The following is a 13,384-nucleotide window of genomic DNA, read 5'->3' on the forward strand; positions in this document are numbered from 1 at the left end:
TTTATTAGGTCCTTCTACTTGCTGGGTTTTCGTCTCTAGCACTTCATCATCAACTCCCTAATTAAACACCAAAAACCAAATTAATTAAGACATATATATAATTAAGAAAAAATCAACATCCAGAGAGAGAGAGAGAGAGAGAGATGAATGTTTCTCACAAATATTTGAGGGGCAGGGGCTGGGGCACCACTTCGATTATTTGAGAAAGTGAAAGCTGGAGCTTGTGATGGTTGAGGCTGCCATATTTCTTCTGTAGATGAAGGAACAGAGTAGTTGCTTCTACCATTACTAGTAAAATTACTAGATACTGGATTCCGTGTAGTCTCCCATGATGACGACGAGAATGATGAAGAGCTGAAGGCAGTTGGCTGTATGAGAAAGATTACCAACAAAACAACCAAAGGGATTACAAGCAATCCCACTAAAATTGAGGATATGGAAGAGACTTGTGTCTTTCTGGTAGGCGTCATCTTTCCAGTCTCTACTTTCGTTGATGCTCCATATCCAAAATACGCACCAACCTGAATATCCACCACTACAAGCTAGTTTCTTTTTTATTTTCTTTCTCTTTTTGAGTGAAGGATAGAAAAGGGGACTGAGGGAAGGGTAATATATTGGAATTTTGGAATCACCTACAACTTGAACTCAGACAGTGACCTCTTCAGCAGTACTTGCTCTATGTGTGGGTGTGGTTCGCTTGAATTTTTTATTTCTTAAAATGCATGTGATCACGTTCTCCACAACCAAGTTTCCTTCTCTGTATCATTTGACTGTCTGAATTCAGATTCTTCGCTTGGATATTATCTTCTAGAATTTGCTTGGCTTTAAACATAACACTGTGATACCATTAAAATACAATCTAAAGGTTTAAATTTTCACATGTCGAAATATTTCTATGTTTCTTTTCTTTAATTTTTTTTATATATTACTTTTTACTAGTATATGTGTATGTTTAACTTTTACATTTTACTTTAGGGTTTTTAACTGTCGACGTCGTTGAACTTAACCTTCAGTTTTAATTGAATTCTGAAATTTTTTAAAGACAATTACATGCTTTAACTTGATAAGTAGCTGCAATTGGGTCCTACCATAATAGTGTGTCAGTTTGGCTATCAACAACAACAGAATGAGCATTTTCATGTATGAGACTTATTAAAAATAGATTTTGGAATCAGATAGGTGATGAGTTTCTTGCTAATTGTATGCTACTTCATATTGAAAGAGAATTTGCTGATAATATAGATAATGAATCAATAATTAGTGATTTTAATGCTGTAAAGACTTGAATCGCGCAACTTATATATAAGTGTTATTTGAGGCGTAAGACTCATTATGTCTCCTGTGTATTTTTTTTGTTATCAATGAAATTTACTCATACCGTTGAGTTTTCAATAGGTTTGTATGTAAAGTAAATTTAGCCCATGTCATTTTGAAATTCTGAGTCCGCCCCTGGTTGTAGCTCATTCAAAATATATTGAAATGTTTGCAGGGACGGTATTACTAACATGCTAATTTGGGCTATAGCCTAGGCAACTTATTTTTTTTAAGACTAAAATAACACCCTAGCCTAGGCCAATCTTTTTAACCAATCCCCACTAGGATGGCTGACCAACAAAAAAAAACCTCCACTTGAAATATTAGAATTTGACTCCCACTAGGCCACAGACATTCCCTCTTTCCTTCTTTTATAAAAAACAAAAATAAGAATTGTCTCTCTCTCTCTCTCTCTCTCTCTCTCTCGCACAGCACTGTCTGCATCTACCCCTGCTTTAGACATCTTCTGTTCTTCTCCTAATTTTTTTATGTTGAACTTTTTTGGGATTATTTAGGGTTTATGAAGTATCAATTAGGGATTTACAATTCTTAGGGATTTACAATTCTTAGGATTATTTGGTGTTCTAGCTGTATGAATTATCAATTAGGGATTTTGATAAATTGATTAGTTGTTGACATGTTAATTGAAGATGTGATAAAGACCTAGTTTCTGATTTACAATTTATGACATTTTCTGGATTTTGATTAGAAATTTAACTATTATTCAATAGGTTATACTTTATAATGTCAGGTCAACATCGAAATGTTAAGAGATCAAAGACTCTTCGAGGGTTTTTTTAAGAGAAACAATGACGAATCATCAACTATAGCATGCCTTCAGTTCCTTGTCCGTCTCCTCCAATTTGTGAGGAGCAACCTCATTCTCAACCTCAAAGCATTGAAGATGAAACTGTAAGAGTCAAGTCTCAAAGAGTTAATTGTGATCAAGAAGTTAATACCAATTCTCTTAAGCGTGATCCCGGATTACGTCCTCAAATAGACACATATCCCTAATCAACCCTGGTTTTTTTTTGGTTATCAATGAAATTCAATCGTACCATCAAATTTCAATAGGTTTGGTGGGTCTTTTGTTTTGTTAGTTTTTATTATTATTTTTGGGTGTATTTTTATCTTCATTTGTTTACGTATTGGGGAGGTTGGATTTTGTTTTGGGGTATGATACTAGGTGTACAGGTAATATATGGTGGGTTTGATACTTTTTATAGAGGTGATAAAATACAACCGTGCACAAGTTTTCAAACATGCACGAGTCTTCCAACAGTCTAGGTAAAATAAGTAGGGTTTTTTATTTCTACTGATTAGGTAATGAAATTTTAACAAGTAAATTCGGATGTATTTAGTTGAGTAAGCTAAATTATATGTATTTATCTCAACCTAGGTGTTTAACTCTACATATATAGGTAAATTGTTGTCCGTTGTGTATTTACCTCATATGAAGGTCAATAATTTTTTTGACGAATTTTTTCTTATTGTAGGTGGATTATCTAGACAATACACTGTTTAAAATTTAAAATTTATATTAGAGTAAAATAATGCATAAATTCAGAATTTTCAGTTTCTTGCCACATTTATTTCAAAGGGCAAAATGGACCAAAAAATAACATATAAATATTAGTGGGTCCAGATCAAAAACAAGAAAATGCATGGGTTAAACTTAATTAAAGCCAAAGCTTTTGGGCTTGGATCTAAAGATCGCTTAATTGGTTACACTACGTACTATATATTGACATGAGTCTCTTAATAAATCAAAAAGATTTATTTCCTTGAGTAATTAAGGGATTTACTTTCTTATTTTATATAGTTGACAAATCATTATATAATTAAAAGATACTATCCTAATTGATTTCTATATCTATGTAAATTCATATATACACCTCCTTATGGAGTAGAATAAAGAGATATTTAGTGATATACCCATTTCTAGCACTAATATTATAAATAAACCCTACACAATTGAATTCCTATAAACAAACCCAAAAAAAAACCCAAAAAATGATAGCTAGCCTTATTGAATTTAATATTGATTATTAAATTACTTTGATGCCCTATTGAGTGCTTTGGGTATTTTTATGAGATTTTGGGGTTGGGCTTGTTTTAAGAAATTGATGGCAGTTTTGTAATTTATAAGAAGTTAAAAGCTTTTTTGTTATGTTGTAAATGAGCTTTGGGTGTGTTTCTAAAGTTCATTTTATATAGGGTATTTTTATAATTTGGGCCCCCATATTGGGTATAATAGTGAATCTCCCTTTAATAAAACTTAGGGCTCTTTAGTTTTAACCCATAAAAAACTTAACTAATTTGGAAGAAAGATAATTAATTTTGCTTAATTAATATAAAATCAAAGCCACCTAATTTTACCAAAAGGACATCCAACAACCCTAAAATTACTACATGTGCCATTGTAGAATTGTACCAGAAGGGTAGAATTGTCTTATCAGAAGGGTAGAATTGTCTTATCAGTTGTTATTTTTTACCTGGCCCAACGAATCTAGGCCTCTCTTTGGGCTAATCCAAAATAGTAGTTTTTTCCTAGGTATTAAAACTAAAACTAAAATATCCAATATCTTACAAACTAATTAATAAAGTTAATTATGTCTAAAACCTAATTTTTCTTAAAACGTAACCTAAAGTATTCAAACCATATTCATATTTTAGCACTATATAGGTTTATTTATTTATTTATTTATCAATGCGTACTATATGGGTTGACAGATGAGATCATCAATATCTCCTAGTGTAAGGAGTCTTCAAAGTAAAGAGACCCATCCCTGTTTTTCTTGATGCACAATTTTCCAGCCGACTTTCCAACGAATCTCTTGTTGGTCTCACAAGAATCAATAGCCATGGAGGTAGTGAGGAGGAGAAACAAACTCCAAAACATCTTCTTGGGGTCTTTCACTGAGAATGCATGTGGTCTTGATTTGTTTGGATCTTCGACTTGTAAAATGACTTATGTGAGTTGACCTAATCATGTGTTATAATTATTGTATTAGAATGAGATAATGGGGTTTATGTTTATCAGTTATTGTTAGACTTTCAATTTTGACAGACTTCAGTTACTTAATGCTTATATTGATCAGGACTCAGTTACTTTTTTTTTTCTTTTCTTTTTTTTTTTGGTTGAGAAATTATATGATTGCATTCATAATTCAGCCAAAAACGCCACTAATCACAAATGGCCAATACAAACTAGCCACGAAAGGACCATTACAATAACGGAACGGTCTAATATTAAAATTAAGACAATCTGGTGTGTCTCCACTAACAATCAGGCAAGATCGAAGAAACTCTGACATAGGCATCCCAACTAAGATTGCAAACTTAGAATAATAAAAAAGAGATAAAGCTTGAAAAAAACCAAGCCATAACAATACAAATAAAACTCTTACAAAGGAGAGATGAAAAGCTCTCACAAAGGAGAGATGAAAAACTCTCACAAAAGGAGAAGTGAAAATTACACAGAGAACCCAAAGAGTCTCTGCAACTTATTCCAAACATAAAGAAATTGCAAAAAAAAATAGTGGTGGAGATCCGACGCCGAAATACAGGTGAAGATCTGACGCTGAGCCGCAGCCGTCTATAATGGTTGGATGAAAATCATAACAAAACTAAGACAAATAGCGAAAACCATTTGTCTTTGAAAATGAGGGAAGAGGTGAAAGGAGAAAGAGAAGAGAGGAGAGGAGGGAAGACCAATGGCTTCCTCCCCCCTCAAAGTGGAAAAGGCAAGTGGAAAAGGCTCTAAGAGTGTTTTTTGGGATAAAGGAGGCTAGGGTTTTTTAAGGTAACAATTACTTAAAAATATTTGTTTTGTTTAAACTCTTACTCTATCTATAATAGGAGAGATAGTGTTAAGGTTTGTTCAATATAAAAGAATTGGTCCCTCATTTCACAATGCACGAGTTCTATAGTGTGCTTAACCCATTGATAGCAAGAACATTTTGGTGTTGCAGAAAGAAGAAAATCATTCCCATAGTTGCCATGTCATCTTCACTAAGTATGAATCAATGGATAACTCTGCTTTATTCATGTGTTTATTGTATCTAACTTCAATTATTCTTGCACGACCACCAAGGGTCCTTGACTAGTAAGTACCATACAAAAAGCTCTTCCTTGATTTGCTGGTTACTCTTGGCAATTCCAAACATGTGTGAAATATTGTGTTCCAGCAACAAACTATAGAGACCAAAATGGAAATCCAAAGAAAGTGCAGGAACTATATTTGTACTTCGGTCATTATAAGGAATTTGATTAGTGAATCTTATAAACTGCATATTGAAATCTAATTTTGTATATATTTCAACCAAAAAACTAAACTTATTCACACAAAAATACATGTTTTTACAATAGATAAGAATTGAAAGAAATTTAAAAAAATAAAAATAAAAAGGGAATAAATATATATGTCTTTGCATAACTTTTCTAAAGCTACACATTCCTTACTTACGAGAGTTCTCTTTTAGGAGTATAAAAATGTTTTTTGACAAAAAGAGTTAGTAACCTTTATTAGTGACCAATAAAATGGGACTAGTTAGGTCAATAGATCTTGAATGCGAATGTTGAGCCTTCTGAGCCAAATAGAGTGAACAATCATGTGGAAAACATCATATCTCTTAGGGGGTCCATTCACTAAAAAATGTCGTTGCACTTGTTTCACTCTCCTTTGCATTCTGAGGTATTGTCTACTAGATATGCTCATCAATATGTTCTTGATATCGGATATATTCTTGACTGGCACTTGCACAGAAAACGACTTCCAATCCAACACATCACTGAAAGGTGGAATATAGCCATCTGAAATCAACACTGGGATGCATTCGGCATAAATTGCTTCTACCACCCTAGGACTTGCTACTTCGTACCCACTAGGGCATAAGCAGAACTTGCTGCCCTTCAACATTTTCTCATAGGACACTCCTCGAGGAAGTTGGTCATAGACTTGGACATCTTGGTCTTTGCCTTTCCATTCATTCAGAAGAAGGGACCTGATATGGCCATGCAGACGACCTGCAAAGAAAGCTAGAGTGGATCGAGTTGATGGAGACTGGCCACCAAGCCCTGACATTTCTGATGTTTTAAGATTTATTTCTGGAAAGGATGCATCTTTGGAGGGATTAAATCCTTCTGAAGTATTTGCATTGCACAAAACTCTAATTGACTTGTGAAATAATAGGGGGACAAAGGATGTTGTAAATGGCGCCTGTAAAAGTTAATAGTGCATCAAGCAATCAATTGAATATATTAAGTTCATAATCAGAAAGAAAAAATATATATATATTTTCCAAGCTAGAAGAAAAAAGATGAAACATGAAAAGGTAAAAAGAACTGACAGCCACTAATAAAAGGAACTTGGTACCACCACGGATACTCACAATCCAGAAAGAAGGAATTGCAATCAAACACCAAATCAAGTGCCAAAATTACTCCTCAAGACAAAGGAGGCTACAGGGAAAGGAATAATTTATCTATTTCGAAAATTAATAATTGCAACAAGACACACACAGCTAAATAATGATAAATGATAATAATCCTGACAGATATATGTTATGTTTTCCATAACACTGGATAATAAATGCCTTTAATCAAATAGAAAATTTGGCATAAGTCTATGTATGATGAGAGATATTAGGTGCATTCTACACAGAAATTGTTGCTGATTCAAGTTCTTTTATTTTTGCGCCGTTTAAAATTATACGCCTTCCTTTTAATTTATTACTGTTTACTTGTGTAAGTGTGTGAAACACTAGAAAATATCTAAGAAGTTTGGGTGGGACCGTGGGAGGAGAGGATTTGCAGGTAACCTATTAATTTTATCATGTTTTTTTGGTTGCGTGCGTCCAGTCCAGGGCTAGGGACAGACAGAAGTGACACACCACATAAATTCAAACTTTCAACACACTAATTTGATCAAGTAATTTAATTTAAACCAGGGTTAATTATATGCTTAAAGCAACCATGCATAAATATCCAGCCTACTTTATAAAGTCATTGGATTCGTGATTATCTTTTTATCAAGGAGAATATAATCTTACAAGCCACTAGCTAGGTGTAGGTGTTTCTAAGCCACAAATGCAAAACAGGAAACATACAAACAGAAAGACAAAATGAGAAAACAGGAGCGTCAGGATGTGGCCTTATGTGCATTTGGTAGCTAAGAGTAATTTTGATAATTCTATCCACGCACACAAGTATTCAGTTTGGAGTGTAGATGATGGGAAGAAAAAACTGTAATTATATGTACCCAATCGTGACAAGATAGCATGAAATGGTCGGCACCAAGGCTTCGGTTCCAGAAGGGATGCTTTTGAGCGATGAGATTGACATAGTCGATGATAGCAAGCTTCATGCCATGTCGATCGTTTGAGTTGGGCATATACAGGTACTGAACCATTCTAACCACACTGAAGGGAAGAAAATAGACAAGTGCCTTATCGGGGTCTCTGGTACGATACATGTTGCCCTTCTCCATCTCATGAATAAATCTTCCCTCTGATGAATATATGCTCCTGCATGGACCGTCATGAAATATTGGCACCTCTCCTTCTTCGTACACATAAATCTTGAACAATTTCTCCATCTCTAGGTAACTCCTAAATGGATTGTAAATTGTAATATAAGATATTAAGATCTCGGTAATTGAACCATTAATCATGTCGAATTTTTAATTCCGACCATCCACAATTTGACAGCATAAGTATTTGTTTACTAAAGATTAATTAGAGTTGATTAGAATATAGCATATATTACCTATGGAAGGCATTGGGGTTCCGATATATGGGGCCTCGAGGAACATAATCAGGGTCTTGATGGGTTGATGTCTTGTTTCTAACTTTGGCAGCTTCTCTTATGGAAGACCTTGCTCTACCCAAGCTTGCTTCTAATCTATCAAGCTGGCTGCTGCTTCTCATGAATACCGTTTTATTTGCTCCTTCATCATCATCAACTGCCTAAATATTAATCACCAGAAACCAAATTAATTAAGACATATATATATATATATATATATATATACATCCAGAGAGAGAGAGAGAGAGAGAGAGAGAGATGAATGATTCTCACAAATATTTGAGGGGCAGGAGCTGGGGCTCCTCTTTGATAATTTGAGAAAGTAAAAAGTGGAGCTTGTGCTGGTGGTTGAGGCTGCCATGTTTCTTCTCTAGATAAAGCAACAGAGTAACTAGTACTACTACTACTACTACTAGTATTACCAGCTGCTTCATTCCCCGTTGTCTCCAATGATGATGACGGCGACGATGATGATGAAGAGCTGAAGGCAGTTGGCTGTATGAGAAAGATAACCAAAACAACCACCAAAGGAATTACAAGCAACCCCACTAAAATTGAGGATGTGGAAAAAACTTGTGTCTTCCTGGTACGCCTCATTTTTGTTCTTTTGTTTTCTCTCTTTTTAAGTGAATGTCGGCCTAGGCTTTGTAATGTTAGAAAGAAGGGGGAGTTAGGGAAACAGAGGGAGGGGTATATAAGTTATAACCATATAGTGGAATTTTGGAATCTCTCCTACAACTTGAACTTAGCCAGGAACCAAGCAACGTCCTGCTCATAGTGATAGTGACCTCTCTCTCTCTCTCTCTCTCTCTCTCTCTCTCTCTCTCTCTCTGTGTGTGGATGTGGCTCGTTTGCAGTTATTGTTCTTCATCTTAAAATGCATTGTGATGCCATTTTCCAAAACGAAGTTGCCTTCTTTGTATGACTTGGAATTCGCTACTAGAATCTGCTTGACTATAAAGAGAAAGCTACGACACCATTAAAATACAATCTAGAGGTTGAAAGTTTGACATGTTGAAATACTTTTTTTCTTTTTTCTTTTTCCACTTTTTATGTGTGCTTTTAAGTTTTTATGTTGAATTACATGACAGCATTCTGTTAAAGGGTCTGGATGTTATGTGAAGCAGAATATAATTGAGAAAATATAATTAAAATATAATCTGAATGTTTAATTAGTCACATAGTATTACTATGAATGAGGAAAACTTGCTATAAGAGGAACATCCCCCCATCAGGTGCCCTGCCTTAGGAGAAATTATAGAGCCGTACGGTATCACTCCTACTGTAGCACAACCAATACAAAGGCCACTTATACCAAGGTACGTCTCTACCGAAATAATGTCCGGCTTGATCAATTAACGATCTTCAGTTTGGACTTTAAAAACTCGACTTTGTCAGACAGCTCCCAATTTCAATTCTGATGGCTCAAGCTGGATGACCCCAGCCAATTCAACTAAACCCAGATGAGCTCCCTGTTTCTTATACTCAATAAGAAAATTACGTTTGTTGGTGCCGAAAGAGTATCCAAACGGGCAAAACCAATATCTTAGTTGGCACTTTAAACAAAAAATAATCATAATCTCATAACCTTTTGCCTCAATTTTTTGTGAGAAAATGTCAAGCAAGGTCATTTATAGAAATTGAGTGTCAAGCACAAATACAAGTCTGTCTACTGGACTGGTAGAGGAATGGATAAGAAAAAATTGATATATTAACAAAAAAAAACTGCTACATCCCAATTCCTCCCCTACTTTTCTGTCACCACTTCCTCGGCCCTCAACACTCCAGAGATGCCCACAAAAGCGATCACAAGAATGCAATGGACTCCAACAAAAAATTCCTAGTCTCCTTTTGTCCTAATGCAAGTTAAATGTAGTGGACTGCGGAAGCTTAGTTAGTCTTCCTTCCACTTGTTAACATACTCAAGGAAAGCATTGGCAGGATTTTTCCTTGGTGGAGCTCGTACGCGAGAAGATCTTCGGAGCACTGCCTCCTCCAATGCAACCCTTTGAGCTAAGTCCTTTGATCTCTTTTCGATTTCCAGGCTGAAAAAATGCATTTGGGAACCAATATTGTTTAGATAAAGGAAACTGTTATTGGCACTCCAAAAAAGACCTTGCACTCATGCCTTATGTGTTTACAAAGGAGTGCAGATGACTTTTTTGTGGAGTGCCAATATAGTTCCCTAGATAAACAAAATATAGATGTTGAAATGCTTCTACTGAACTATCAAACTATTTCAATCTAATGAAAAAAGAGACAATAAAATTAATGATAAAAATGACAAAAAATTTAAACTATATTTTGCCAGTGGAGTAGAACCAATCAATTCGAGCAGGAATCTGTTTTATGTATAACAGTATAAGACAATAACAAATGTTTCATCATGACCAGTGCCAACTGCCAACCAATTGAGCATTCAACAAACCATCTTATAAAATCCATTTGAATTAATAGTAGAAAGGTATTCTCTCCTTTACCCCAACTCATATATCTCAAGAGCCTCACCACATGTGATAAAAAAAAACGTGTGGCTCCAATCATAAGCTGTTCCAGCTTATCAATTTAAGCTTTATGTCGTCAATCTTAAATAAAAATTTGACTCTGCCTAACATCTATCCAGCATGCACAAACTGGCATGCACAGAGGGGCGGAGACAAGGTTTTAAACTAGGAGGGGCACCTTAGACAATGTAGTTTATTTAATTTATATATTCAAACAAAAAAAATTCTTCAGAATCCTAATTTAATTAGAAACATATATCATAAGAATCCTCCAAAATCAATTTCAAGTCAATAGAATCACCACAAAAAAAAATTCAGGGTATTGCACTCTGTAGTATAACATTGCAGCTTAATGAAAAGGAAAGAGGAGTTGAAGAGAGAGAGAGAATAAAAGATGAGAACAATAAAGAATGTGAGTATGCTTTTAGTAATAATTGTTATTAAAACTATATTGAATATTTCATTTTAAAATATGTGGGAAGGGCAAACCCTGCGTGCACATGCTAACATGCTGGCCTTACATCTCAAGGTTTTGCCAAGAAGTGAGGAAATAAAATTAGCTGTTTGTGTCAGGATAATCAATTGCAAGAGGGAATCAAGGACTAACCATATTCTGCTAATAAATTTTTCCAGCTGCTTTTTAAGTGCCCTCTCCCTCTCACCCTTGCAATTTAGTGAGCCGGTCAACAGATAGAGCTGTATAAAAATGTCAAGGCAGAAGTAAATTAACAATAAATAATAAAATAAAGACAACCGAGTATGATGAGATAAGCAGCTCAATACCTCTTCCTTGCTACTGTAATACCCCCACTGCTTGGAGTCAGAACTCTCAACAAATATTCTGCCATCACGCTGGAACCACCAATATCTGTTATGATTTCTGTCTTTACCTAAGGAATTGGTACGTATAAACCGCTTCTCGATCTCCCGTTCATAATACTCCCTCTGTTGTAAGCAGCGTCTTAAAAAGGTAGGAAACAAAAACAGACACAGAAAAAAACTTAATAAGGAGACAGATCAAACCCTTCGTTCTTTGCTGCTCTGTCCGACGACTTCCTTTCTATCATCCCTTGACCGTTCCAGTGCTTCCTTCTCAGATAAATCCTTCCCATTGCCATTGGCTGTTGGGACTTTCACTTCCACTTTCTGTTTCCTGGCCATTTTCTTTGGAGCAGCGTCCACTTGCTTGCTCCCACTATTAGAAATGAAAGACATTGTTGAACTTGAACCCAACAGAAAATCATTATGATATATATACACACACATATATCAAGGATAATGGATAATAGAATCAAGACCTTTTTTCCGATGCACTATCCTGTCTAGATGATCGGATCTCACCATTTCTTTTCTTTACTATGTCTCCATTCTGTCTTATATGATTACCATTTTCGGATGCACTTCCTTTACTCTCCAAATCCATTACTTGATCGACATCAGACTCTGCCCTCAAACGTTCTTTCTCTTTTCTTTTCTTTCTGGCTTCCTCCAATGCTTCCTCCCTTCTTGTGGCTCCAAGAGCCTGCCTCTGCTCAACAAACTTATCCAATTTTTCCCTAACAATATTTGTTTCAAGTGCATGATTAACCAATTCTCGGAAGATTCCCAATTTAGCATGAGCATCTAAAAGGCCATAGTGCCCCCGCTTGATAGTTGCTACGTAAGCACATAATTCAGGAATGTTGATCATTTCTAAAAAATCGCACAAAAACTCTGTCCAAGTGATTAGGGTAATCTGAAAAGAAAAGAAAACAAACAAGAAAACAAAAACAGAAGAAAAAGTGATAACTTCAGAAGTGCATTAACACCAAACAATACATGGGCTATGAAAAAACAGGAAAGATAGACAAGAATTTGTATTGACATAGATATTCATAGGACAAACATAGACGCTTAAATAATAGATTGCAAATGAGTGATTTAACCTTTAATTTTCGATTTCTTTCCCGCACAGCTGAAAAATATTCACCATTGTCTTTTATGAGCAACCGAAGAAGAGCCGAATGAGCTTCCACAAGAAGGACCAAATTGCCCTTCTTGTGGCAGATAGCATTTTCAAAATCTTCAAGAGAGAATGGCCATAAGTGCAACAGCCTACCAAAAGAAGAACAAAAATCCCAAACCATTAAAAGATCACCAACGCATTCCATTGGAACATTGAAGTCCCTTGATGGAGAAGGGCGATCTGTGAAAACTGGATCATCTGCATCTGGCTGCACTAACAGGTCATCAATTGGATATTTGATAGGTTCTTCCACTGGTTCATCACCTTCTGCAAATTCAAGATACAATAATAGAAACGTGAAATTTACTAGAGTTCCAACCAAGCAAACCTTTAAAGAGAATGCCCATGTACAGGGATATCCACCACTAACAAGAAGTACCAAGTAAAGATTTATATCTTTACATTGTACCTTCCACAATGTTACTTTCCGTACCTGAACCGTCAACTTTTTTCCTTTTACAATTTTCAAGGTCATGTTTTGCTTCCTGGATATGGTAAAAATATAAGTCAGGCAGATAATGTCATCATTTCATCAATGAACAAGCAAATTGAATTTATACCTCCCCATTTTTCCTTCTCTTATTGCAGACTAGTAATCCATCCTTGAAAGAAACTTTGCTTCTTAAGTTCTCTGGAACATTTTTTGATATTCCATAACTTTGTGCAAGTTTATCATGAAGCACCCAAGGAGCACTACGGTATGTAGATTCCCGAATAAAAGACTTCAAAAATTTTCTACTAAATGGCAGCTTCT

The 13,384-nt window shown here is 35.3% G+C and overlaps 2 protein-coding genes across 2 annotated transcripts in view; both read right to left on the bottom strand.

Moving 5' to 3' along the window:
- Window positions 1-5,787: 5,787 nt before the first annotated feature.
- On the bottom strand, window positions 5,788-8,728 carry LOC117625870 (probable glycosyltransferase At5g03795). Its single transcript, XM_034357454.1, has 4 exons — window positions 8,395-8,728; window positions 8,083-8,282; window positions 7,577-7,925; window positions 5,788-6,535 (listed from the first exon to the last, which is right to left on the bottom strand). Exons 1-4 carry the CDS (start codon window positions 8,716-8,718, stop codon window positions 5,867-5,869), a joined length of 1,542 nt encoding a protein of 513 aa, XP_034213345.1. The 5' UTR covers window positions 8,719-8,728; the 3' UTR covers window positions 5,788-5,866.
- A 1,004-nt stretch (window positions 8,729-9,732) lies between these two features.
- The window catches only part of LOC117625634 (DDT domain-containing protein DDB_G0282237-like), a 7,710-nt gene continuing 4,058 nt past the window's right edge, over window positions 9,733-13,384 (bottom strand). Inside the window, exons 5-12 of the mRNA XM_034357164.1 lie at window positions 13,191-13,382; window positions 13,064-13,115; window positions 12,551-12,897; window positions 11,924-12,360; window positions 11,649-11,820; window positions 11,409-11,570; window positions 11,233-11,321; window positions 9,733-10,166 (exon numbers count right to left, since the gene is read on the bottom strand). Of these exons, the coding sequence (XP_034213055.1) occupies window positions 10,016-10,166; window positions 11,233-11,321; window positions 11,409-11,570; window positions 11,649-11,820; window positions 11,924-12,360; window positions 12,551-12,897; window positions 13,064-13,115; window positions 13,191-13,382 (1,602 nt within the window). The 3' untranslated portion in view covers window positions 9,733-10,015. The remainder of the gene's footprint in view (window positions 10,167-11,232; window positions 11,322-11,408; window positions 11,571-11,648; window positions 11,821-11,923; window positions 12,361-12,550; window positions 12,898-13,063; window positions 13,116-13,190; window positions 13,383-13,384) is intronic.

Source organism: Prunus dulcis, chromosome 4 (assembly GCF_902201215.1).
Source record: "Prunus dulcis chromosome 4, ALMONDv2, whole genome shotgun sequence".
Taxonomy (NCBI): Eukaryota; Viridiplantae; Streptophyta; class Magnoliopsida; order Rosales; family Rosaceae; genus Prunus; species Prunus dulcis.